Source organism: Petaurus breviceps, unplaced genomic scaffold, assembly GCF_028583685.1.
Source record: "Petaurus breviceps papuanus isolate PSGF00001 unplaced genomic scaffold, PetGlider_PUasm1.0 90825, whole genome shotgun sequence".
Taxonomy (NCBI): domain Eukaryota; kingdom Metazoa; phylum Chordata; class Mammalia; order Diprotodontia; family Petauridae; genus Petaurus; species Petaurus breviceps.
The window spans coordinates 21,769,237-21,797,093 of NW_027187353.1; the positions used below are offsets into that span (position 1 = coordinate 21,769,237).

At 47.2% G+C, this 27,857-nt stretch overlaps 1 protein-coding gene across 2 annotated transcripts; it reads right to left on the reverse strand.

Annotated features, from left to right (window-relative positions):
- Nucleotides 1-1,907: 1,907 nt before the first annotated feature.
- SUPV3L1 (Suv3 like RNA helicase) lies at nt 1,908-27,857 on the reverse strand. 2 transcript variants are annotated; one of them, XM_069071468.1, is made up of 15 exons: nt 27,570-27,857; nt 16,312-16,389; nt 14,820-14,927; nt 14,020-14,134; nt 12,438-12,606; nt 11,800-11,911; nt 10,830-10,907; nt 10,523-10,614; nt 8,456-8,636; nt 7,846-7,939; nt 7,031-7,250; nt 5,838-5,918; nt 5,271-5,447; nt 4,838-4,986; nt 1,908-4,244 (listed from the first exon to the last, which is right to left on the reverse strand). In XM_069071468.1, the coding sequence occupies exons 1-15, from the start codon at nt 27,820-27,822 to the stop codon at nt 3,836-3,838; spliced, it is 2,316 nt and encodes a 771-aa protein (XP_068927569.1). In that variant the 5' UTR covers nt 27,823-27,857; the 3' UTR covers nt 1,908-3,835. The 2 variants fall into 2 exon arrangements, with proteins under 2 accessions (XP_068927569.1, XP_068927570.1); XM_069071469.1 differs by lacking the exons at nt 14,020-14,134; nt 14,820-14,927; nt 16,312-16,389; nt 27,570-27,857 and having other exon boundaries at nt 12,434-12,556.

Consider the following 27,857-nt stretch of genomic DNA (forward strand, 5'->3'; position numbering starts at 1 on the left):
CTTTTCCCTGCTCCTTTGCAGAGGCCAATGAGTGTGGAATGAATACTACATATGATGTCACACTTCTGAAGTGCTGATTTTAAAAGTTTTTTATTCCAAACGCAGTCTCTCTGAGAGGGGAAAGGATAGAGGGCAATGAAGGTCGTGTATAAACAAGAGAAATAAAAACCTTTTCTTTAAATTAATGTTGAAAAAAATGCTAGTGGGAAAAATTTGAAAAACCCAACCTGAATTCATTAACATCTTTTTGTTGGATTACATGGCTTCCAAGGTCCCATACAGCTCAATTAAAATATTTGAATTTGAATGAAATGAACAGACACTTTTACAATAATTGTGTATGAGGCTAACTTTTAAGGGACTGATGTTTTAGAAAGTAACAGAACACTGGCCAGAAGGTTAGGGAAACTGGTGAAGCTTCCTTAAATCACAGCCATTCCATTAATTCTACTTGTGCCTTGGGCAACTCCATTCTCCTGTGTCTGGGCCTTAGTTTCCCTAGTTGTAAAAAAACAAGAGGGGTCTGACTAGATTAGGGGTATGGGCATATTCTGATTTATTTAGAATTGATTTACAATCAATGAAGTTACAAAAAATTTTGGTGTACTCTTGAATCATATCCCAGCCTTTTCTTTTTGAAAAATTGCAATTTTATTTCTTATATGCATTTATATAATAGTAAACTCTAGAATTTTTTATCTTTCACACTGAATAAAACCACGGGGACCAAGAAGCTTTGGAATCCTGCATGTAATGACTTCTGAGCTCTTTTCTTGCTCCCACATACTTATGAAAAGGGCCAGTGTCAGAGTGATTATGCAACAAAGGCAAAATGCCATGTCAGAACTGAGAAGGACCTTGGTGACAGGTTGGTCAGTTCTGACGTTTTATAATCATGACACATTTTGTTAGATGCTTAGAACTAGAAGTTCAAACAGGTCATCTCTGATCCCAGCCAAAGAATTTTTACCAAAAAAAAAAAAACCAAACTCATTTGACAGAATAGTAGGAGATCCTAGGAATGACCAGTTTGATTTTCCTTAAGAGTACCTAGCTTAAGTAACAACCACTTTCAACTTTATAAACTACTTCACATCTCAAATCTGCTTTATTCTTCATCTCTTAGGAAACAGAAATGGTGGTTATTCCTTAACAAGGCTTGCTTTGAAGGCTGAAAGCTGGTGGGAGGACCACACACAGATACACCCTAGAAGATCAACATTCCATGTATCTGAAACTCACAAGAGGGGTTATGTTCTGGAAGACCTTAAGTTTTTTTGCATTTCTGAGATGCAGATACACATAAAATATAGCCTACATGCTTTGTCATTCCTATAAGCACAGGTCTATGCAGCCATATGATGCCAGAGAAGGGACCTGTCCACACCAATGGGTTCAGGTCCCAGGTCCATTCAACTGTACAATTCCAGCACTTCAAGGTCATTTGGAACCTGTGGCAAACAGCAGGGACAAAAGCCACAGGGTCAGCTGCCCTTGTAGAACATGACTGTAGCTTTACCCCAAATCTGTCTTGAACAAAACAGGAGGGTATGTTCTCAGTGGGGAGATCTGAGACGATGGACAGCACTGAGTAACAAAGACCAAAGAGGACAGAAGTGTTAAAAATGGATAAAGCATTTTAATTCGAATTAAATAAATATACATAAACTTTCAGTCATGTGTATGTACATATATGTATATATACACACATATGTATCTCTAGATGTCATGATTAGTATAACATATAAAATATATTTATTATAGATACACAGAGAGTTTGATGTGGTTTGTGATTAGTATAATCACTTTTCAGCATATATTCTATTATTTTCCTTTCAAAGATGGCTCCCTTTAAGGGTGTGGCCTATATTCCAACCAATACAACCCCTTTCCTCAGACTGGGCTGAAAGAGAACTTCACATATAAAACTAATTTGGCTCAGATGCCTACAATGATTAGCAAATTTCTTTGAAAGAGTAAAAAAGAACAGAACTCTGGGGCTGGGAAGAAGGATCCTCCAACACATCTTTCCCCCCTCACCTACACCTCAGCAAACTCTTGACTTAAGGAGTGGTTCTTTCTCCTTAACTGAAGTGCAGTAGAAGGGCTAACTATTTCTCCAAGCTTTTTGGTTACCTGTCCAACCGTGTTCAAGCCCTTCTCCAAACCATACCCTTAAAACTCACATTTCAGCAACTCCCCCAAGTCACAACATGAGTCCCCCCACCTTTTAAAAAAAAATGTGTGGAGTGGGAAGAGGGCTGGAAGAACCCTTATTTCAAAGATGCATTTCATCACAACTAAGAAATACAATGGGGTCCTTCGATGGATTGGCGTGTTAAACCCGTTCTAGGAATTTTCTAGAGAAATAACATGATAATGCTCCAAAGCCAGGGGAAATGCCAAATGAACTCCAGAGACTCAGGGGGTTGGCTAAACACAGAAGGTTGGGAAAACCACACCCTTCCAAATGTTTAAACGCTATGAAGAGGTACATTCAGCCCTTAGTTCCTCAGAAGGCAAAGGTTAGAAGACTGATGATTGTCATCTCAGTTAAACGTTATATTACCATTCATGACACACTCTTATCAATGAACTCTGTACTACTACTGAATGGTATCCACAGGAAGGGAATGGTGTCCAGCCCAACAAAGGTCAATTCAGTTCTAGGGTGTATGGGGGCCCATCCCAAACTCAGAGTACTAGTGACAGGAGGAACTGAGCACCAGGGGGGATGGACACCGCTGACCACAAAGGTAGGGGTTAGCCCCTGGCTACACGGAGCAAGTAACCAAGCAAATCCCAATCTACAGCTCTTCCCATCACCTTATCATGTAAAAGGCCCAGTTTCACCACAGCCTTTCAGTTCTGATTTTAACTAGGGATGAACCAAAGTCTTCTTGGATACTTGAGGGATTGTTAATCAGGATTTCATTCTAAAGCATTCAAAGGGCAGTCTGAAAACACTGCAGAAAACTGGGATAAAAGGTCCAAGAAATGGATCTTTAAACAATCGATGCACTGGGTGGTTTTAATGACTGACTAGTTAGGACTGTCCTGTGGCTCAGTGGTTACAGAAATGTTCTTTCACAGTACTACTCAGACTTTCAAATGAAGAAATCCAAGCTTATAAACAGCCATATGAAAAAATGCTCCAAATCATCAGTAAATCAGAAATATGCAAATTACAATAATTGAGCTTCTACCTAATACCCTTCAGACTAGCAAAGAAGGAAAAGGGCAGTTACTGGAAGGGCTGTAGGAGAGCAGGGACACTAAGCAGAATACAAGTCTAAACATTGTGGAAAACTGTTTGGAGCTACGGTCCACCAGTCACTGACTTGTGTATACCCTCTGACCAGTGGCACCAAAAAAGACCAGAGAAAGAACAGGATCCATAGGTATAAAAATATTTATAGCAGCTCTTTTGGTAGTAGCAAAAAACCAGTCAAGAAGGAAGTGCCCACCAGTTGGAGAACAGTGAACAAACAAACATAATGCAACATCATTGTGCTGAAAGTGAGGACGAAAGGGAAGGTCCCAGGAAAACCTGGGAAGATTTGTGTGAGATGAGAATAAGTCAGACCAACAGTCTGAAGTCACAGCCGGTGACACACACACCACAGACTTCTGTTACTCGGGACAAAGCCCATGATCCAAGACAGCTGTGGGGGGAGGGGGGGGGAGGGCCTGGGATGATCAGCCCCCACAGCAGGGGCCCCATGACCTCTGTCCACAGGTCGGGGCCCAACCTGGAAGGGGAGAGCAGCCAGGATCAAAAGCAAACCAGAAAAGGCTTTCAAAACAGAAGCCGTTTTTATTTTGTACTAAAAATCTAGTGAGCCTTTGGGTCATTTTTCTTCCTCCTCGTCCTCTCTGAGGGGCTGTCATTCTCAGCCCTGGACCTCTCTTCCTCCGTCTGCTGCTTTAACCACTCTTTCCTCAGCTGTTTCAGCATGTGTGGGGTGAGCCTCCCTTGTCGCACCAACTTCGAGGCCAGGGACTTTGAAGCCAGGCTCTCTGCCACGGCGGCCTCTACAGTTTCTCCCGAGCTGGGCTTTTCAGCTCCTAGTGACTGGCCCTGCTTCCCTGCTGAGGAACTGTCCAAATTCAACATCCGCTGGGACTCAGACATGCGAATCAGCCTGGTGATGTTGTGCACACCCTTCTGAATGACGCCATCAAGTTCTTTCTGGAAGTCTCGGACGAGGCTGGCATCGGGAAACATGTCTACAAATCGGTAGCTGAAAGAAAAGACTCATTACACCCAGGGTCAACCACAGCAAGCAGGGTCCCCCAGGCCACGATCTGCTATGTGGACACAGTCGAGCTCTGTCTTACGGAAAACCCTGTCTCTAGAAGGTTTTTGTACCCGAATAACAGCTATCTCATGGTAGGATGGCTTCAAAAGGACTACCCTGGGATATTCAGCAACCAAAGACACTCACAGGGCACCACGCTGGGCCAGTAGCCTGCCGTGCTAAGGACAAAAAGCCCCCTGAATGTCAGCTTAGCACATGCTAAGCACTGACTCTTCTTGAGGCCTGTCATGAAATTCTCAGACACCCAGGGGCCTGCAATCTGGCAGAACAACAAGGGAGACCAGCACCGTGGGGTCAAACGCCAGCCCCAACGTCACGCAGCTCAGTCATTTAGCCTGGCTGGTTCTCAGATACCTCGTATTTAAAATTGGGATGACACATGTATTAGCTTCCTCTGAGATGGATGTGAAAACAACCACTGCTGCCCTGAAAGCACAAGAGAAGTCCAGCTATCTCTAAAACCTCTTTGATCTGCCCCAAACTAGCAATGTGCTTGCCGAGCCCACAGCTGTTACCTGAGCCATAGGTAGAGATCCAGAACATCATGGACGGCTTCCAGTTCCACAAGGTCCTTGATGTTTTTTGGTGGCTGTAAGGGACATTTGGCATAGCGGCGGATCCAGGCAAACGTCAGCGGCTCGTTCCGACTGTACTGTCTCGCAAACTATGAGCACAAAAACGAAGGCCTGAGTGGGGAAGAAGCTGCCGTCATGGCTGCCCACCCACACCCCGACCAGCTCCCCCTCCTCAGTGCCTGTCTGCTCCTGCATCTGCCTCCCTCTCTAGTGCTGACCTGCCAGGAGGACCGCAGTGACTGCAACCTTGCCCACTGCATCTCTTCCCCACCTGGCGCTCCCTGACCGTCTCCATGCTAAGACTCTGAGTTCTCTCAAGGCCGCCCCAATCAGACCTGAGGCCCTGAGGGGCACAGGGAGGGAGGACGCTCACCTGTAACAGGGTGGAGCAGACAAACGGCTGCTTCTTGTTGATGGGGGCCGTGCAGAACACGTACCTCACCCGCAGGCTCAGGGGGATGTGCTGGATGAGGTCTGCCGAGAACTTGAAATCATCCATGTTGCAGACAAAATACTGCCCATCAACTTGGGAGAAGTCCACAAAGATGTCCTAGGACAGGACAGAATACGACAACATGACATCAAGGCAGGCAGCTGGTCCATGCAGTGCCCCAAACCTGACACCGATGGAGCATCTGGGCCCACACAAGGCACTCCCTGCAATCCATCTCTAAGGTCCAGGCAACGTGGGCTCTCTGCCTCCAAACAGTGTAAGAGCGCCCCAAGTCCCTGGTGATTGGTGAGAAAAAGAAAAAACCTGAGGTGATACTTTAAAGACAGAACTTCCAAGCCTGTAGCACTAGGGAAAGTTCTATAATGAATTAGAACAAATCCAACTATTTCCAATACACTGATGATGAGAACACTGCAGTAACTGCCACTCATTTAACATTTTTATTGAGATATAACAAAGAAAGATTAAAAATCAGTGTCTACTTACAATAAGATTGGCGAGAGTCGTATCCGGGAGATGGTATGCAAACATTTCAATCTGGTCAGCAGTAGGATGAAGGCCAGCTGCCTTTAAGGAGGGTTAAAAAAAAAAGAGAATTAATGAATCCACCAAATAACGTGAGAATCCTTCTCAAACCTCTTCTGCAACAAGGCAGTAGTCACCCAACAAGCATCTGCAGAAACGAACCCAAGATCTCACACTCACAGCCGAAGCTGTGACTCCACGTGGCTCCCGATGAGTCACTCAAACAGCAGTGATTTGGTCAAGTAAGAAAGAGAAGCCACATTTCTTAGGTCTCTCCCACTCTGGCAGACCATCAGAAAATGGGTTCAAGAGCAGGAAATGTCTACAAGTCTCACTGCTGACCAGTGACCAACAGTGGGGATGGAGAAAAGAAAGGCCACAGTACTGGACACTAGTGGCCTCTTCAGTACTTCGCCTACCCACAGGGCCAAGGAGTGCCCAGAGAGGCACAAGGTGTAACAAGCAGGACAGAAGGGACAAAGGGGGGATGGGAGAGTATGAGAAGGTACGTCAAGGAAAAGGAGAGCCCTGAGGGAGCACAAAGATCTCTGCGTTAGGAGCCCGAGGAGCCGAGGGCTGACGCCTGGCCATGGGACGTTCTCTTCTCTGGGCCTCAGGAAGAAGGTGGGACTGGCTGGCATCCACGGTTCCTTCCAACTCCAACCCTAAGCTAATGTGACTCAATGAGACAGCAGCCCCATAGCAAGAGCTTGTACCCACCCTGGCCTTAAGCAAGCAGCTGCAAAGCTTACATTTCTACGGCAGCTTCTACCCAAGTGCAGCAATGGCTCATTTATCCAACACCACTAAGGAACATGCATGAAATGTCCTGGTCAGTGAACTTTCCACATCACTGACACTCAACAAAACACAAAACCAGCTTCCATCTCTGATGTACATTTTCATCCAACGTCCTAGCACTGAGCCCATTCCCTTAGTGACATGAAGCCCTCCTAAGGCTTTAGGACGGCCTAAGCCCATCCCAAATGGCTCCAGAGAGCAACTGGCATAAGAATGCTGACAGAACTGACCTCTGCTGACCCTGACAATCCCAGAGATGCTCGTGACCACCTTCACTCCAGGGGTCTGGTGACCCTCTGGACACCTTGCCGAGCATGATAGTGAGGCCACAGCACGTGCCTGGGCCGACTTACCGCTATGGGCTCCACAGGCTTATTCAGAATCTCCTTCAGTAATTTCAAGTCGTCTGGATACATGGTAGTAACCTCCCCTTCTTTAAACTTGGAGCTGAATCTGCCAGCCCTGCCCGAGATCTGCAGAGCCTGTGAGGTACTGATCGGCTCCATTTCCTTCTCCCCCTTCTCATTGATACTGGGCTTTATGAGAGAGTTAAAAATAATTCTTTTTATGCTCCTGCAACAAAGGCAAACAAGAGAAATCACAGAGTACTCTCAATAGCTCAGGGTGCAGCCAGCACTCACAAAAGGAGAACAACAGGGAGAGACCCTGGGACCTTTCTACCTTTCTTTCCCTTTCAAGGTGTAGCCTCTGAGTTACTGGACTAGGAGTGTTCCTGGTGAGGAGGCTGGTGGCCAGTCAGTATTATGTACTCATACGGTCTCTGAATACACAAGAAAGCTTTTTACGATGCACATGCCATTCTCCCCATCCCCATGAGGCAGATGGGGCACCCATATCCTGAGATATCACTCATAATGTGGGCTCAGCCCCATGATACCAGGGTTCAAAAATAAAAGTTGACTAACTGACCAAAGATAAGGGAGGAGGCTTGCCCAAAGGCCCCTGGTGGGTCCATGGTGCCTGAGAAGGGGCCTCTTTAATAACAAGAGACCCACCATTCTCTGTGTGTCTGCCCAAGGGTCAGCGACAAGCCAGATAACCTCGGGTCTACATGGCAAGGAGCCTCCTCCTGGAGGACTAGAACAGGCTGGCTGCATAGCCCATGAAAAACCATCCACTTCCCCTTTGTTCAAAACCAAGTACTTACAAGTTCAGCCCCATGCCAATTGCATCAGTAGCCACCAGGATTTTGCACGGATCATCAGGATCATTAAACTTTTTCGCCTGGGCAAGTTTTGTCCCTAAAACAGTGTCAGTCACAAGACAGTGTTATATTGGGCCAGGGCACCTCAAGTCCTCCCAGATAAGCAAGCATCTTCATGGCCCTCAGAGCCTTTGCTAACTCCTTTCCACCTATAAATGTTTCCTCTTCTCACACTGGCCTCAACCCTCTCCCTACCTGTCCCAAAGCCCTGGTTCTCTTCCCTTCCAAACGAGCTCTCCTGGACCTCCCTTTTACACCAAGCCTTCTTTACTCCTTCTGTGGACCCCTGAACAGCACTAAGAAGAACTCTGGAGTGCTCAGACCAAATAAAGAAAAAAACCTACCCAAATTTTAAGGGCATTTCCATAATCAATAATGCATACATATACAGACATGCCAACAGCCTTAGCTACTGGAATGAAATCTGATTCGAGGTCATTCCCATGGAGAGACCTCATCTCCCACTCCCCACTAGAGTCTAAGCCAGCACCCTCCCCTCTACCTCAGACACAATGATGAGGCAAACCTCGTGATGATGAAAACCAGTCCTTACCAGGGGGGAGACTGCCATATATAACAGCCGACTCCAAGCCCCGAATCTCAATCTGACGACTCACTGAGTAAATGTCATTCTTGCTAAAACAGACGATGCAATCCCCAGGGCGAAGGTTATCGAGAGACTCGAGAGCATGATCCAGCACGGTGATGGGGGTAAGTCTCTTATAATTTCGAACCTGGAATCCAGATGTTAAAGACAGTAAAGCAACACTCATCTTTCTCAAAGCTAACTGACCTTAATAACAACAAGAAAAAGCCCATAATGTCTTTCATCTCACTTAAAACAATGCTGAATTTGACACAAACTTAACAAGTCCTCCTCTTGTGCCAGAATTCCTCAATGCAAAGGAAAACAGAACCCCAGAATCTCAGGCTGGAAGGAGAGTACCTGGTGAGCCCCTACACCCCTCACCCAGAAGTACAGTCCTCAAAGCTGGGAACGACAGGGCTGAATCTAATAAAGACACCCAGCTTGTTGCCACGCCTCCCCCCACCCACTGCCCTGCACGGAGCTACACGGCAGATGCCTGCTCAGCTACAGGGGCTGTCCCTTCACGTCAGGAACATTTAGGAAATTTAGAAACCTGTGTGGACATAGGACACACCTTAAACAACATTAAAAACTGAAGGAACTAACGGCAAAAACTAAAGCAGTGTCATGCCATGCTCTCTGCAGGCCGACAGAAACAAAAGGTCAGGGACTTAGTCGCCCGGAGAGCTGGAGTCAAAGCCGGCATCTGCAGCTCATCGATGGGTGAGCTTAGGACACAGCCTCATGCAGTCCAGCCGGGGTTTGAATTGGGCTCTGCCTGGCTGGCTCCCACTCTCCTCACCTGTAACCCACAGGAGGGGGAGTGGCCTCCTCCCCCACCCCCTATTCTGCAGCCCACATACAGCCTCTCTGGACTGGAGAGTCAGTCCAAGGGCTGGTTTCTCCATGAACTTGGCTTTCAATAGTCTGCATTCACAGGAAGGGATCAGCCAAAGCAGTAGACAGTCCCCAAATAAAATTCTGAAATGTGGTTGGAAAATGAATACATCCCAGTTCTTAGCACTGCATTAATTTTCCTAACTGTTTCATCTAAGCCATCACTGGTTTAGAACCATTACTGTCTCACTTTATGTAGTGACATCTGAATGGCTGGCTGACAAAGCCCTGACCCAGTTATTATCTCTCACTGACACAAGCATCCTCCTCATCCCTTTTGTGGGCGAGAGTAGCTACAGATAGAAACTGGAGGCGTCTCCAAGGCTGGTTCACAGATCAGGCCACAGAACACACCCACACTCATGAAGCAATATTCATAGCAATATTCATGCAGCTGCTGGGAGGGACACAGAGGGGCAGAAAACACCCTCTGGAGGAGAAGACAGACAGCTCTCATTCTCTTTCCTCCTCCTAACCTCCACCCATGTTAAGAGAAAAGCAAATCAAAACAACTCCTTTGAGCAAGGATTTCTCTCATCCCAGCTAACTGGCACCAGTCAGCACTGGAGGGACTGCCCAAAGACAGGCACACTGGTCCCTGGCTGGTGGACCTAGGAATGGTCTAGTCACTCTGGAGAGCAAATGCATGTGAGTGCCCACCCACCAGGTCTGTGACTGCACCGTCAGACACAACAGACGCCACCCAGAGCCTCTGAAAGCTAAGTAGAGCTTGTGTCTCATCTGAGAGGCTAGAGTTAGTGAGGAGGGGGTGACCTGGTCAGGCTGCACTCACAAAAAGGTGCCCTGGGAACAGAGCATCCAGAGGAGAGCTGAGGGGGAGACACTCAGAGGGGCTGAGGGCCTAAAGTGACATGGTGGCTGAGCGAGGTGGTAGACACGTTGTCAGGGTAGGAAGACTGGCAGTGGCCTGGCTCTGCAGGGTGAGGGAGAGAACAGAGCCACTGAGAAAGGCAAGTCTACACACCTGGGAGAGGGCACCGGCCAGGGCACTGAGACGCAGAGGTCAGACCTGCCCAGGGCTATTAAAGCAGGACTGGTTTTACTCCCTGCACCACCAGACCTCTTCTGGACTAATGGGACCCTCGGGGCTGGGAGGACAGAACAGACCCATACCTCCACCTCCTCTCCTGTGGTGTACATCAGCTCTGAGACAATGTCAATGGCAGCAGCTTCTCCACACAAATGGATTTCTTCTGCACAGAGCCCTAGAGGGTGAAAGGAAAGGAAAACTGGCACACACAGATCAAAGCAGCCCCAGTGACTTGGTCCGGAGGGTCCCTGGAAAAGATGGGTGGGGGGGAGTGGAGGGGGGAGGAGAGGAGTAGCAGGGGGGGGGGGGAGGGGAGGGGGGGAGCAGCAGCAGCAGCAGCAGCTCACTCCTGATGCCACAAGACCCCAGGGGAGACACTGAAATACCAACCCAGCAGCGCTCTGGTCCAGGCCCATCCTCTAGCCGGATCTTTAATCATCTGAATCTCATCAATCACAGCCACGTCATCTTAAAAGAAGAAGCCACAATCAGCACTGGGCAGAGCAGTGAAACATGGCGTAGCAAAGACAATCCCCCAAAGCCAAACTGCCCCGTCAGATTCACTCCTGCTTCTTTGTCCCTCTGTTTTTGTTCTTTTGGAGGGCTGCTTCCCCCCAACTGACCCAAAGCTACACTCAGTTTGCCAGCAAGGTCCTTCTCTGCAGTCTCCAGGCTGGGTGACCCACGGCTTCCCTTAAGAATCCCGAGCTGGCACCAAGCCAGTGGAGGCTTCTGTGGTCCAAGGGATGGGGGGGAATCACGATAGCCCGTGAGCTCCTGCCAGGGTGGGCAGCGCTGCCCTCAGAGTGTGCCTTGGAGCTCGCTGCTGCCACCCCCCGCCATCTTGTAGGGGCAGGGCCCACACTCCCAGTCCCACCGCCCAATGCTCATGGCCTTTCCTCCCTCCAAGCAGGACTCCTACTTGGGGCACTTCCCCTGGCAATCTCACCAGAAACACCTTCTTCCTTTAATAAACAACTGATATCAATGCAGTTATGGGGTATTGTAAGGATTACAAAGCATTTTCCACAGTTATCCTGCAGTAGTAGGTTTGTAAGTGCTGTTCTCCCAATCTGCAGATAAATTAAGTGTGGCTCAGAGATGAAGTCCCCTCCCAAGGTCACAGAACAAGAATGTACCAGGACTCAGGCCTCCGGAGGTCACAGGACAAGCACGTACTAGGGCCAGGACTCAGGCCTCCGGAGTTCAGATGCCTAATGCAGAGCTCCTTCCACCTCACCACTAAGTCCCAGTTCCATGTGCAGATTGAGGGGGACCAGTCAAAAAGACCCTACACTCCCAGAGAAACCTAATGCTAGAGTCCAAAGGGTCCATGTAAGTCAGACTCACTGATACCTACAAGGAGAGGTGACGCTGCACATCTCGACGGTGCAAGCTACGTGGGCAGCTGGTTTTCCATCTGGGTCTGTGACTACCCGTTCTTCCCCTGTTACCAAGTCACACAACACACCCTATGGGAATGAAAAGAAAATGAATTTCCAGCTTGAAAACAGCAGCAAATAGGTTTAAAAAAATTACTAAACAAATAAGGACTTTTCTCTAAGGTGGTAAAGATTTACCCTAAATATATAGTTGTTCAAACACTGGCTGAGCCAGAGAGAGCTTGGAATGGATTTCCAAATGCAGCCCCCAAGGTAGAATTTTTAAGTAAACCCAAGGGACAGAAGAACAAAAAGAGTTAACTTCTCAAATGCCCAGGCCTCTTCCCAGCAAGTGACCCCTTCTTGCCTCAGTACTAAGAATAATGTAATAAGAAGGGAAGGAAAAAGAAGAATTCTAGGTCTTATCCGGGGAGCCAAGGCCATCCCAAGTGATGGCAGCTCCACAGGGAGAATCCTAAGCTACCAGACTCAGTCCATCCAACTCAGGCAATGGTCAAAGGCAACAGTGGTGACTTCAGAGGGCTCCCTCCTCTACCCCCTGGATATCCCCCCCAGTGTCTCTAGAAGGGAGGGGAACAGATGGTGACATACTGACAGCATTATTACTCTTTTCGAAGATCTCGTGGGCCAACAGCTTTAAAGGGCCACAATAAACCCCAGACTTGGCAGCCAAGTATCTCTGGATCGCATGGTAGGTTTTCCCACTGTTGGTAGGGCCGGCATGGAACACTATCTTCCGACGAATTGATCTGGCTTCTGGGTACCTAAAAAAGAAGGAAGGGAAAGAGTTTAATCCCAGCAATTTTTAACCCCAGCCTGGCCACCAAGCCTGTGACCCGGGGAAATTCCAAACATGGGAGACTGGACATTTACTAGGCAGCTCCTTTAGAAAATGAGAAGGCTGTTATCCCAAAGTCACAGGTTATAACAAAAATAGGTTTATTTCCTGGCTCCTAGCCAATAAAACCCAATTCATCTACCAACTAGTAGAGAAATACCTGTTAAGGTGCTACAGATACAAAAGCCAAAAACAAACAAAAAATCCCTGGCCCCCTATTTTTTTCTCTCTTTTTTGGTTTCTTTTCTCATGATTTCTCTCATTGGTTCTAATTCTTCTTTACAACCTGAAAAATGTGAAAGGATTAAATCTGCCATTCCCTCCTTTATCAACAATTTTATTTCCTCATTTCTCCCTAGACATTTACTACAATTACTCAGCACAACTCACTAAGCACCCTCAGCACTTCAGAGCAGTGACTGTACCAGGTACTGACAAGACACAGTCCCTTCCCTCCCTCAGTGGACCTTACAGTCTAGTAGGGGAGAAAACTCAGACAAAAATAAGTCGAGCTTCCCATGTCATCCTGCTTGCAGCTCTCCTTTGTAAGGATCACATTATAATGTGTGCTACTGCTGTTATCACCACGACCACCTCCATCACCACCATCACCATCATCACCAACATCAACACCATCACCATCATCACCAACATCACCACCACCATCATCACCTCCACCATCACCTCCATCATCCCCATCACCACCATCATCACCATCACCTCCATCACCACTACCACCATCATCATCATCATCCCCACCATCATCATTACGGGCATCTATTTCTTATCCCTCTAACAGACTAGCTGAGAGGGCACCGAGTGAGTCAGACCAGAGGCGTCCTCTTCCCTAGATACAGCCCCCTCCCCATGCCCAGAGTGTCCCTCACACCGAGCCACCCACTAGAACCCTACTACAAAGATGGGAGGTCACAGGCCACAGAAGCTGCCCTGGACTGTCACAGCCCCAGCTATTATGAGACCGTGAGCTCTGGGAGGCAGCACCTGCCTCGCCTTCCCATGTGCATGCCTAGTGGCTGCTCATCCCCTCCCTAATTCATGATGTGCTTCTTCAGGAAGAATTGCTTCATCTTTGCATTCCCAACACCTGGAACTCTGACTGTCAGGGGTAAGAAACATTCTAAAAACTGAACAGAACACATCAGATTTCCCCTCAGAACAAGTTCACAAGGTCTGAACATCATTATCAATCCTAAAGACTGGTTCAACTTACAGGTCTGTGCTTTTTTGTGAGAAAACAATTATCAATTTTTGAATTTCAAGCCCAAGATACCCACAACCTTTCACCCCCAGGACTGAAGGGGCACATGAAACAACTGACCAGTTGGGTGGAAGGCGTAAGTCGCTGATTTTGCGGAGATCGTCCTTACAAGCCAGCATCGGGAACATCTGCTTCGCATGTCTCATGAAGAAAGGGAAAAGGTCGTCCACATGAGCTGCAGAACAAGACTTGAGGTCAGAGCTGATAGAAAGGTTGTTCCTGACTGCTCTCAGCTGGGGAAAAGTTCCCAGGCGGAAAGGGAAAGTTTCTAAGGACAAGAAGCTCTCTGACCCTTTCTGGGGGTCCCACACTGTTTCTTTTCAGAGAGATTTAAGGAGACAGAAGTAAAATTAAGTGGTTTTAAGTTACCTGGAGATAGACTATGCAGAGAAATGTACTGTTTATTTCGCTAGAAATGCCAGTATAAACAAATTCTACAGATCAGAAGGAGACTCCCATCATAAAGATAAATCAATCCCCCTGTAAGCTGAGCCTCCAGCCCTTCTGGTGTCCCACCCAAAGGGAGCCTGGCTTTGTTTGTACACTGGGAGGCTGCCCCAAAGGGCCAGAGGGGCTGAGCTCAGGAATAACACATGGTGATGAGTTATTTAGCGACTGCACCTCAAGGTGATAATTTTAAAAATAAGACTCCTCCCAAGTTTAATTTCTAAGCCACTAAGTGAAACATTGAACCATTTCCCAAGGAAATTATTGATGCCTAAGCCAAAACAAACAGGACTCTTGGAGAAAAGTATACAAGGACCAGGGGAAGGGGGGAAGAGTGCCAGGAGGGAAAGGCCAGACCTGAGCCTGTGTTCAGCCTGTGCAATGCTAACTGCCCTTCCCTCCCACCTACTTGCCTGCACTGAAGCAGATATCATTCAGTGTGATGTGAATGTCCACGTCCAAGGACTGAGACTGCAAGATATAATTTCTAAAACTGATGAAAGCTTGGTGGAAGAGTCGGGCTGTGAAACATAGAAATCAAATAAGGAAGTGAATTTTACATTTAAAGAAAAAAAAAACCCCTTGATCCCCACAAAATAATTGTGTTTGTGCTAAATTCCTAAAAAAAAAAAATCTGAAGCCATCTCAAATCACATCTCATACCTGCAGATAAACAAAGGATGCTCAATGAAAGAAAAGACACATATAATCTGAAAAGCATTTCAGAACTCTCCCCCAAATATAACTGAGATATGGTCAGACCAAAAGACTGAGGTGTTCTTGCAAACTGGCCCCCTCATGGGCTGGGTCCAAGAGAAGAAAACAGTGAAAGCCCAATTTGACGTAATACGACTTAAAACGAAATAATCTGAGAAAATGGAAGTTTTTAAAAGAAGAGGCAGATAAGCCCTGAATGATACTCATGAGCTTTGCTATAATTTTGGACCCCATTTTTATGGATTCTAATTCAATCCAGTCATATAAGGGAAAAGAAAGGAAGCTGCATCTTGAGTCCTAGAACACTAAGTGGATGACTCTCAGTCCCTGCCCTGGATAACTGCCTGTTGTCAATTTTTTTCTAGAAACCCAATTTTTCTGAAGTTACTTTGGCCCTAATTTCTCGTTATCAGTCATGTTTAACTCTCCATGACCTCGTTTGGTGTTTTCTTGGCAAAGACACAGGAGTAGTTCACCATTTCTTTCTCCAGCTCACTTGACAGATGAGAAAACTGAGGCTAACAGGGTTAGGTGACTTGCCCAGGGTCACACAGCTAGCTAAGTGTCATTTGAGGCCACATCTGAACTCAGGTCTTCCTGACTCCAGACCTGGCTGTCACTCTGGCGCCACCTAGCTGACCCTGGTCCTAACTTACTGCCTAAAAATCAAGTGTTTCTAGTAGTATACTGCCTCTGTTTATATGCTTCCCTTGGTTGATCTAAGACGTAGCATCAGGGAATGTAGGAAGAGGAAGAAACCTTAGAAACCATTTAGTCCAGGGGCCTCCTTCTTCAGGTGAGGAAACAGGTTCACAAACCCCCAAGAGCTTTGGCAAATGAAGGAACATGTTTTGCTACATGCTTATAACAGGTTTTGTCTTCCTGGCTTTCCCAATGGAGGGGAGCAATCTGGAGGTGGGACAATCTGGAGCTACAAATAAAATCAAACAGAGCCTGAGCGCCTGTAAGCCCCAGAGTCCCTCCTGGTTGCAAAGCCAGGATTCTCCCCACTAATGGATGAGCAGACCAGCCCTGTCAAGGCAACCTCCCCATTCCCTCCCCTTTATTCAAACTGCCCACAGGTCATCCAAGCCCTCCAGGTGTGGGCTGTTCCAGCCTCCTCCCAGCCCCAGCAGGAAAAAGAAAGGTTTACTCTCTGACTGCTACATAGTGAGCAGGCTGCCTTACCATCCAGGCCATAATCGCTGCCCAGTTTCTGTATTTCTTTCCTCTTGTAAAATTTGTCTAAGACTTTCCTGACTTCAGCTGCAAAAAGACAAAAACACAGATTAAATTTTATTATTTACCATCTGATCCACTTTCCTTGGGATATACCAAGGTAAAACTTCCAATAAAAAGATGCCCATAGCCTCTGACTCAGAGATTCTACTACTAGGCATGTATCCTGAGGGTGTGTGACTGGTCTAAAGAAAACTCCTCACACAAGCCAAAACATTTACAGCTGTGCTTCTCATGAAACTGTGGAACAAGAATGTCACGGACATTATTGAGCTGGAGGCAACAAGGGCTATGATGAATGAGGAGCAGAGAAGGCACAGACCAATGGGGAGTGAAGGGGGCAGAGGGGCAGGAAGCCAGATACACCAGACTGCAAGGATGCAACCAGAAAGCAGCACAGAATGGCCCAAAGAGCAAGCCTGGCCTTGGAGAAGGCCCCATGCCACTCCCCTGGCCTGCACTGCAGCGGAGCCTCTGTTTGCACACTGGGCTTTGCTCACTCTTCTCTCTTTTATCTCTTTTTCTCTTCTTTTTTCCCTTAGGAGGAACTCTGACAGCAAAAAACCAAAAATGGTTTGAAATTATAAAAGCAAGCACGGTCATAAAGACACTTCCTTCTACTTCTTTGCAAAGGATTCCACAAGTGTGGAATGCTACACATATATAAATTAGATTTTTTTCAAAGTAGTGACTGAATTTGCTAATTATTGTTTCTTTACCTCTTTTTTATATTTTTTTTTTGCTCTTTTTTTTGGAGGGGTGAAGGTAGGGCAATTGGGGTTAAGTGACTTGCCAAGTCACACAGCAAGTTTTGTGTTAAGTGTCTGAGGCTGGATTTGAACTCAGGTCCTCCCGATTCCAGGGATGGTGCTCTGTATTCACTGCGCCACCTAGGCACCCCTCTTAACTTCTTTAAAAAAAAAAAAAATATATATATATATATAGTTATATGGCATGAGTTTCTGGGAAGGGGTAAGAGGATAACAAGGGGAAATTCTGGTAATGTAAACTATTCTACTGCAATAAGATAAATTTTTAGATATAATTAGGTCAAGTAAAAAATATATCAATAAAATTTACATTTATCTATCTGTCTGTCTGTCTATCTATCTATCCTTTTGGAGGGCAATTGGGATTAAGTAACTTGCCCAAGATTACATGGCTAGTTTTTTTGTGTGAGTGTTAAGGTGTCTGAGGCCAGAACCGAACTCAGGTCCTCCTGACTCAAATTTACTTTTTAAAGAAGTGAGAAGTAGAGGCAGCTAGGTGGCTCGGTGAATAGAGCACCAGCACTGGAGTCAGGAGGACCTGAGTTCAAATCCGGCCTCAGACACTTAACACTTACTAGCTGTGTGACCTTGGGCAAGTCACTTAACCCCAATCACCCTGCCTTTCCCCCTCCAAAAAAAAGCGGAAAAAAAAAAAAGTGATTAGATGGTCTCAATCCTGGACCAAAAACTGTATTCTATACTGTGAAAATAAATTTATCTACTCTTAATTTACAATGTAATTCTTTTTCTCCCAAATAAATAAGAACTACAATCTCCTTAATTTGATAATCGCTAACTCATTTGAGGTACCATTAGCTATCTCAGGCAATGAAGGAGAACTTCTCCCCCATCCTCCAGCTCCAAGGTTAGCTATACCAGCTTCCCCCACTCCAGCTCTTAGAGACTGGCCAACAACAGGTCCCAGGGCAAACCCCTCTTAATCACTGTTTGGGCCAGATCCCCTCAGAGTGAACGTAAATAGCAATTTTCTGTTTTGGCCAGAAACCCTAAGGGACTTTCCTTCCCAGATTTTTTTTTTTTTGCTTTTTTTGGAGTGGAGAAGGCAGGGCAATTGGAGTTAAGTGACTTGCCCAAGGTCACAGAGCTAGTAAGTGTTGAGTATCTGAGACCGGATTTGAACTCAGGTCCTCCTGACTCCAGGGCCAGTGCTCTATTCACTGTACCACCTAGCCGCCCCTATTTCTTTTCTTTCGACTAGGTAGAGGGGGTATTCTCTGCCTCATTTTTTACCTAATATTAATCACTGAATGGGCACTGCCTCAGTCAAACTGAGACCAGTTAGAGAACTAAGCTTAAAAAGAACAAGGTCTCCCACTGCATCCAGGGCCGTCTCCAGTCGTCCTGATTTATGTATCAGGCCAGAGAACCCAGATGGCTCCGGAGGAGACAGTGAGGCTGATGACTTGGCACAGCCCTGCCGACTCCTCACTTCCCCTACACTGGGTACTCAATATCGCTTCTTGACAGACCGCTCGACTAGCCTCCCATAACTGCTGAGCACACAAAGCAGGGCAGGACCAGCTCTGCTTCAACATTTCAAGGCTGTGCCTTGAGGAGTCACAGGTGTTGAATGGGCCTCAATTACCCAAGTCTCACCTCCTCACTTGAGAAATGAGAGGCCCAGGAGCTCACCTAAAAGTCACATGGTTCCTCGATGCTCCAGACTAGGGGTGCTGGGAACCCTAGAATGCAAGGGTACAGACTGTGGGTCTGCCTAGAAAGAATCCGACCGCTCAAGTAACTTGCTCAAGGTTACAAGGTCAGGTGTTTCTGAGTGGGTGCTAAGTGTCTGAGCCCGGGATTCCGATCTCCAGGTCATCCCAACACTGGAGCCGGTGCTCTTACTCGCTGTGCTACCTGGCCGCCCCTTGATACTTTCTTAATTACCAGATGGGGGAGTTCAACCTACCCTTGTAACACCAGCCACAATGAAAGGAGAAGAAAACAGTATTGTCCTTTGAAGGCCAGGCTCAGCTTTTGGATTTCCAGGCTCCTGCCACAATCATAACCCTCATGGCTCAGCATCTTACATTTTTTTTTTTTTTTGCTAGAGGACAGAGTGTGGTACCTAGAGTTTCTGGCTTAGGGCCCCAATCCAAGGGGATTTGGGGACTAGTACTCTCTTCACCAACAATACAGACTAAACCCTACAGAATGAGCTGCCCCAAGAGACCACCCAAGAGCCAACTTTCTGGTGACAAACTTCTCCAAGATGACACCAAGTCTATCTCCCCAGCCACCAGCTGCTGCCTCACCTCTACAGCCTAGGCTACTACACCTCCCCACCCCTTTGAAACCTCACACTCTAGAACCATCCTGGACTCATCATGCCAAGAAGGGATGCCCATGTATTGTGATAAAGCACTCTGAAATTTTTCAAGGAAAGCAAGTGAATGCAAAAGTAGAATTATTGGTCACTTTTCTTATTGGAGAAAGAGGGATGGAAAGATCAACACTTCAGGTGACCTAAGCTCTTGGCCAATAGATGGTCAGAAGTGAATTATGTCAGTAGTGTACCCCACATATTCCTAGGAACTTAATTAACTCCCTCTACAGGAGACTCTTCCTTCTAGACCCTCCATCTTAAGGAGGATGCCAGGTCAGCTCCATCTTCATTCTTCTCCAGGGTTCATTCTTGATTCTCTAGACTTTCTTTGTCATGCCCCGGCATGAGTACTCTCTGCCCTGCCCCCTTCCCCCCCACGAATCTGTCCTTCCCCATTAAAATGTAAGGTTACTAAGGACAAGGACAATCTTTTTGTTAGTATGTGAATGCCCAGCACTTAGCATAGTGCCTGGAACATAATTGGCACTTAAAATTATTGACTTGATTTGACCAGGAGTAATTTGCCAAAGGAATAAATGCTAAAACCAGCAACAATATTCTTAAAGTACCTCAGGCTCCTGAAGAGACAATGGAATGGTTAAACACATTATGAAATGTGAAAGTAACGGACATCTGTCAATTTTATTGTTTTTATTCAATTGAGGAGATGGGGGGAATGTCTAAGTAAAAATAAGAACTACTGTACAAAAATATTTTATAGCAGCTTTTCTTGTGGTGGTCAGAATGGGAAATTGGGGGGATGCCCATCAATTGGGGAATGGCTGAACAAGCTGTGGTATATGAATGAAATGGAATACTTCTGTTCCATAAGAAATGATGAGCAGGCAGACTTCAGAAAAACCTGGAAAGAGTGATGTGAACTGATGCTGAGTGTAGTGAGCAGAACCAGGAGAACATTGTGCACAGTAACAGCCACATTGTGCAAAGACTAGCTCTTCTCAGCAATGCACGAACCTAAGACAACTCCAAAAGACTCATGATGGAAAATGCCGTCCACATCCAGAGAAAGACTCAGGGAGTCTGAATGCTGATGCAAGGAGACGATCCTCTCTTGCTTTTTTGGTTTCTTCTTTCTTGTGGTTTCTCCTATTGGTTCTAATTTTTCTTTACAACATGACTAATGTGAAAATATTTTTAATATGAATGTACATGTAGAGCTTATATCAGATTGCACACTGTCTTGGGTATGGTGAGGGAGAAAATTTGGAGCTCAAAATCTTATGGAATTGAATGTTGAAATCTAAAAATAATAAATAAATTTAAAAAAAAATTTAAAACTATATAACAAAAAGAGCCTTAATATAGGAATAAGGAGGATCCAATTCTGAGCAAAAGGGGTCTATTTTTAGCCTCCTCAGCAGCACTTCCTTCTAACAAGGAAGCAATGCCCATCCACATCAACCAGAACTTGATTCTGACCCTTTCCTCTCTAACATATGTGTTTTTTTCTCTTCAAAATGCCTGAGATTTAACCTTGTTTCCTCATTCTCAAGGTCATCATCCCGACTCTTATTTCCACACAATCATTACAAGGAAGCACATATACACCATCCAGCTCTCTCCACTCCAACCCTTCCACTCAACCTGCACAGCTCAGAGTGGCTGGTCTTCCTCCAGTAGGCTTAGGAATCTACCTATGGTGTCTCTCACTTCCAGACTTGCCCCTGGCTCAGTCCATGTGCCCAGTCCGTTCTCTGTTCTGGCCCTTCCCTCCACTATCTCTACTCTGGGAAACCATCTCCAGCCCAAGGATGCCCCCCCCACCCCCTTCAGCCACCAAGGTCAGCAGTCACAAAGAGAATTTATCTATCTGTCCCCTCAGCATGTTGCAGGGCTGTTTTCTTATCTCTTACCAGCTGAATATCACAGTGGAAGAAACGGGATAGTTTATTTATTGATCAAGTGGAAAGAATCACTGAAAAGAACAATGGGATGCCAATAACCAGCCTAAAGGACAATCTCAATAAAGCCCGTCTTCTTTACATTTATTTGTTCTCCAAACTGGGATTAAATGCTTTGGAGAGCCTTAACTGAAGCTTTGCTAAAGTTAAAACCCTTCCACAATTGGATATAACTGTTTTCCAAGAGATCCAGTTTGAACACAGGGCTCTAGAGCATCGAGGTTTTTAAAAAGAGAAATGCCAGCACTAAAAAAAAATCCAAAACACACACACACACACACATACACACACATACACACACGCACGCGCTGTTTTCAAGGATGTTCATTAAAAATGAGGCTTTGTTTTTTTTTTTTAACAGAATCCTGGGCACAATGACCACTCATTAAAAATAACAAGTGATTACTTCTGACACTCTCTGTTAGCCCTAATCCAAAGAAGATAGGACATTACCCCTACTACTAACTAGTTATCAAACTTCCTGCTGCCTTAAATAGTGGATCCAAGTTCACAAGCCATCATTCTGGGGAAGATAAGTTTTCTTAATTTAAGTGGCTAAAGAACTACCAAAAAAAAACCCAAAGTGACTTAAAAGCACTACTTCACTAATTATTCAAACCATTAAAGAGGTTTTTATGCAGAGTTTACTTGGTGTGGAGCACTATGTAAAAAACACTGGGTGCCCAAAGCCCTCAGGGCCTCCTTCTAAAGGGAGAGAAAACAATGCAAACAAGGAAGATGAGAGGTGACCTCAAGTGAAAGGAAAGCCTCCGCAGAAAGCAGGATCTGAGCTGAGTCTAGAAGGAAGTCCTCCCCTCAGTCCACGTCGCCTTCAGGGTTTCAAGCTCAGCCTCAGCCCACCCATTTCAACCTGGAGATTCTGTGCTTATAAAGAAATTCACCACTATGAGTCTAGAGCTGAGGTGGAAGGGCCTCACATCGTGATTCTCACCACACCCCCTGCTGTCAAAGTGGACTCTATCCCCACTTGGCTCCATTATACCAGATTGAAGCCTGCTGCCACCTCAGAATGGAAAGCAGAAGTCCACGAGGACCCCCTATAGCTGACTTATCTGATCCTCTTCCTTGCACAGCCCCCCACAATCCCCATGCCCCCAGACCAAGCTATAACTGGGTGGTAACCACAGGAAATGGAAAGTCCTGGACTTTCCAGAACACATACGGCTCCCCCTCAACTCCCTTTTCCCCCGAACTGGACTATTTGGGGGCCCACCAGCAGATGCAGGCTATCAAATATAGGATGCCCGTGCACCTGCACTTGTGTCACAGCTTACCACCTCCCCTAGCCCCGGTGCCTCCCTGTGCTACAGTAGGGCAGGCGGTAGGGAGGATCGGACCCATTGTTCTGAATCCATACAATTGGATCTGACCCCTGGCAACCCATGCTCAATCTCACCATTCAGAACCCCTCTAACCCCATCTAGGGAGTCCCAGTCTCTCGGGTCCTGGGAATCATAGTTCCTGGGGAGGAGGAGGGAGGACAGGTGGGAAAGACGGTAGTACTGACTGTAACCAAGAAGCCTCCTGTGCCCCTACCTGATTGTCACCCCCTTGGCCCAGAGGGGTCTTGGCTATCCCTGCCCCAATAGGGAACCCCGATGTCCAAATCACAATACCAGCTGTCACCACATGGGCCCCCCAACCCATCTTCAAAGATTCAGGAATCTTGCAATTATCAGGTCCTCTTACTTACCCTCCTGTCAGCTGTTCAGAGAACACTTAACAGCACTAACCACAAGCTGGGAAAAGACTGCTGGATCTGTGTTGAACCCCAGCCTCCTAACTATGTAGGGGTGGCACTAAATGCCTCAGTCACCCCTACTTCTAACACAGAGAATTGTGAGTGGGACCCCCCAAGGCTCACCCTCAGGGATGTACAGGGAACAGGTATCTGCTTCATATCATCCAGCACTCCTTTATCCAGCTCTCGGTATAGCTCAATTTGTGGACAAACCCACGAGACTAGCTCAGACTACTCCCCCGCCCCTCTAGGAGCCTGGTGGGCATGCCATGATGGCCTTACCCAGTGCATCTCTGCTACAGTGTTCCTCAGAAAACAACACACTGAGGGCCCCCTGTGCATCCTGGTGGCCACAATTCCCCGGGTCACCGTTCTCCCATGTGAACAAGGTTGGCATTACTTTTCCCCAGAAGGGCAACTTAGCCACCACAGAGGGCAGTACCACTCCTCATTCCCATCTCAGTGGGCTTGGGCCTTGTAGGTTCTGCAGCGACCAGGATGGCAGCCTTGATTAAGGGGGAGGCCAACTATCAGGCCTTAAGTACACGTAAATATCGACCTCTCCCACATAGAGCAGTCCATCTCAGCCCTGGAAATACAGGTGGACTCTCTGGCAGAGGTGGTTCCAAAGAACCACAGAGGCCTTGACCTTCTTTTTCTTAAACAGGGTGGGCTGTGTGCAACCCCTGGTGAGGCTTGTTGCTTCTATGCAAACAATTCTGAAATGGTGCGGGAGAGTCTGAAGTTGGTACGCCAGAATATTGCTAATAGACAAAGGGAATTGGAAAAGTCAAGAGAATTGGTATCAGTCCCTGTTCAGGACATCCCCCTGGCTCAGTACGTTGGTATCAGCCTTGGTTGGTCCTCTCTTCCTCCAGACCAAAGCCCTGACTATAGGACCCTGTCTCATTAATCACTTTCTACAATTTGTCAAGTTCCATGTCAACTCCATTAAAATGTTAATTGTCAGGAACCCCGGCTACCATCCTTTAGAAAAAGAATTGGATAACCTGGATGATGTGGCCTCAGCCATGTCAAAGGTTTGACAAACCTACAAAGAAAAGAAGGGAATGTTGAGCACAACTCTACCCTTCCCTTCACCTAATTGATCTGTGAGCAGGAAATTCAGCCTAGGATAAAATCCCTGCTCCATTCTTCCCCATCCCCTGCCCCCCACCCACCTACAAGATATTCCCCATCTCCACCCATTCTAGGTTCCCTGTCTCTCAGCCCAGGGAAAAACTTTTCGGGAGCAGGAAAATTCAAATATACACTAACCAATCACTGATTGTAGTTTCAGCTTACTTAACCTGACTTTTGTAATCACTTTAAAAACCGGCACATTGTTCATGCCAACTCACTGTCTGATCTGGGTATGTGACCCAGCAGTCCCACGGTAATAAAATCCACTTCCAAATTTACTCTCAGGGATCTTCTGTCTTGCTCCTTTATGCTCTACAAGGTCACCAAACCCAACCTCCTCACTTCACAGAGGAAGGAGAGGGCCAAGGGGGCAGTGTCCATAGGAGATTTGGCCCAGGTCTCCTGACCCCTGAGGTCGTTTTTTCCCCTGTAATCTGAGAATCTGAGGGTTCCTTTGCTTCTCTTTTTCCCCAATCAAGAGTCAAAGCTGTCTTCCATCCCCCCTAACTGGTCTCCTAACCTCCAGTCTCTCATCTTTTCAGGTCTTCCAATTTCCAGGTGCTAAAGTGATCTTCCTTAAGCACAGAACTCCCCATGTCACTGCCCTACTCAAATTCCAGCAGCTTCCTATCAATTAATAGTCATTAAATGCCTACCATGGATCAGGCACTGTGCTTGTGCTATGAATTTAAATATAAAAAAAGACAAAAAATAGTCCTGTCCTAAAGGAGCTTACACTCTAATATTAGGAGGAGAAAACATGCAAACAAATATATACAAACAAAGAGAAGGTACTAGAATTAAGAGGAGCTGGGGAAGGCTTCCTGTAGAAGGTGGGATTCTGGTTGGGATTTAAAGGAAGCCAGAGAGGCCAGCAGTTGGAGCAGAGGAAGAAAAGTGGTCTAGACATGGGGAAGGGACAGTCAGAGGATGCCCTTGGCTGCCTCCAGAATAAAACAGAAACTTCCAGTGAACTTTCAAAGTCCTTCTCCACCTTGCCCCATGGCTCTTTCCATCCTCATGGAGGGCCACTGCCTCCACACTGGCTGTGAGCCCTCCCATGCCTAGAAGGCCTTCCCTCCCCAGGGTCTCAAAGGCAGCCTCCTTCACTGCCTCCAAGAAGCAGCTCAAACATACCCTTTACAGAAGCCTCTCAGAGCCCACTCTCAGCTACCTGGTAGTAACAACTCTGTAGAGATTTGCATTTGTCCTTGTTTTGCTTATTTCAAACACTCAAATGTCCCTGCTGTCTTCCAGAAAGTAAGCTGCTGGTGAGAACGGTTTCACTCCTTCCATTTGTATCCTTGGCACATCACAGGCACTCAAATACTGCTGATCTTACTGACTGACGGGCTGGTCTTGGAGAAGAGATGAGGAACAGGGGCTGAGCTTTAAGGATGCCAAGTACAAGAAGAGGAAAAGCTGGGAATGTCTGCACTGGCACTGGAGATGTCTGGGAAGCAATTCTCCTGTCAGCTGCTGGTTTTCTCCCTTAGTGTCACCTAGTGCAACCCTCACTCACGGAGTCACCTGACTGACTCCCGAAGTGTCCCACGTTCTTCTGGCCAGAACATCCTAGTCATCTCCCTCACTGAATACATAAAGGATGCCACAGAACAAATTCATTGTCACCCAAACCCTTGAAAGCATCAGGGAGCCTTCTCTTGGTCTCTCTGCATCCCCAGCTGTCAACCTAAAGGGACACAGTGCCAGCCAAGGTAACAATATGGCACCTCCAGAAGAAGAGTCCTTCTATGGTAAGCAACTCCAGCCCCAATGATGCATTTTCTGGTTTAGACCTGGGAAAGGCCTTAGCCCTAGTCAATTTCAGTATTCCAGTAAGAGATTTCTCCCCTCCATCTCTCAACACACACACATTAAGAGGCAGCTGCTGGTGCAACAATGCTTGGGAGATGGCACTTCTGCCTCACTTACTAGCAGTGTGATCCTGGGAAAATCACTTTTCTCAGTCTCAATTCCCTTATCCACAAAATGAAGATAAAGCACTTACATTACCTGGTAGTGTAAGAGATAACAGTTAAAGCACTTTGCAAACCTTACAACATTATGCAAATGTTTGCTATTATTACTATTCAGAGACACTTTAGAACAACCAGGAAAGTGCTTAACTTGAAGTTACATGCCCTGGCTTCAAATCCCAATATTTCCAACTGTGTGACTTGGAACAAGCAATTTCTTTTGGCCTCAGCTTCCAGATTTGCAAAATGGAAAGCCTGGACTATTCACCCTTAAAGTCCCTTCTAGATTATAAAGCCTGTGAGGCCATGGGGGGGGGGCAGTTGTTCCTGAGAGGTGGAGAAAGGCCAAGAGAAACCTAGTGCGGAGCAGGGCCCAGTTCTACCAGTATTTCCAAAACCGTATTATCAGGGAGGTGTGTGTGTCTGTGTGTGCACGAATGTCGTGTGTGTGTGTGTGTGTGTGTGTGTATACACACACACACACACATACACGTATACATAGCCATATTGGTATACACATACATATACACACATCCATTTCTATACAAGAATTCTGATATGGGGAACTGAGCCCTCAGAAGGGCTGCCAGAGACCTGAGATCACCACTTCCGGGTGGGCGTGTCTACCTGGGGGAGGTGCCCAGTCTGGCCACGGCCTGGGTCTCAGTTTCCCGAGGATAGCTCGGGGTCTTCGGGCAGGTGGGCGCAATCCCAGGGTCAGACCCCAAGGGGGATATTCTGCTTCGAGCACAGATGTGGGAGGCTCTGCCCCCTCCCAGGCCTCCCCAGCGCCCTCTTGCCCTGCGCTTTGAAGCTAGACAAGCGTCTAAGCACCTACTACGTGCAAGGGCGGTGCTAGGAGCTGGAGAGACAAAGAGAGGCCACAAAACCAAACCCTCTGGACGCTAGGGCTCCCGGTCTAAAGGGGAGACAGTTATTCCAACAGCTCAATAAAGGGCCTCACACACAATAAGCGCTTAATGAATGCACTACCACCTGGGCCCACCTCTCGATTTACAGACGGGGAAACTGAGGCCCAGAGAGGGTAGAACTTGCCCCGTACAGCTCCATGGGGGTGGGGTGACCAAAGCAGAACCAGGGATTGGGGGAGGAAGTCTGAGATCACTAGACCTGGGCTTATGGGCTCCGAGGTTGTTCCAGGTGGGGAAACTGAGGCCCGGAGAGGTTAAGGGGACGCGACACCAGGAGGACTGGAAACCGGGGCCCCCGGGAAAGACTAGGCCACTGCTGCACGCGTAGAGTCGGGGAGGGCCCAGGACTCACCTTTGTTGAGAGGCCGCGTGAGCTCGGCTCCCACGTCGCCCGCGGCGCTGGGTCCGAGCGGCTTCACGGGCAGCGGGACGTAAAGGGAGGTGTTGGGAGCCTTGGAGCCGCCCGAGGACGACGAGGAGGACGACCAGGCCCAAGCGGCAGCCCGGCCCAGCGCCCGAGGCCCCGGCTCCCGGCCCGGCCGCAGCGCGGGGCCCACCCGGGCTGGGAGCCAAACCCAGCGCAGCGCGCAACGGGGCAGCGACATGAACGCCCGGCCTGGAACGGAACCCCCCAAGACCG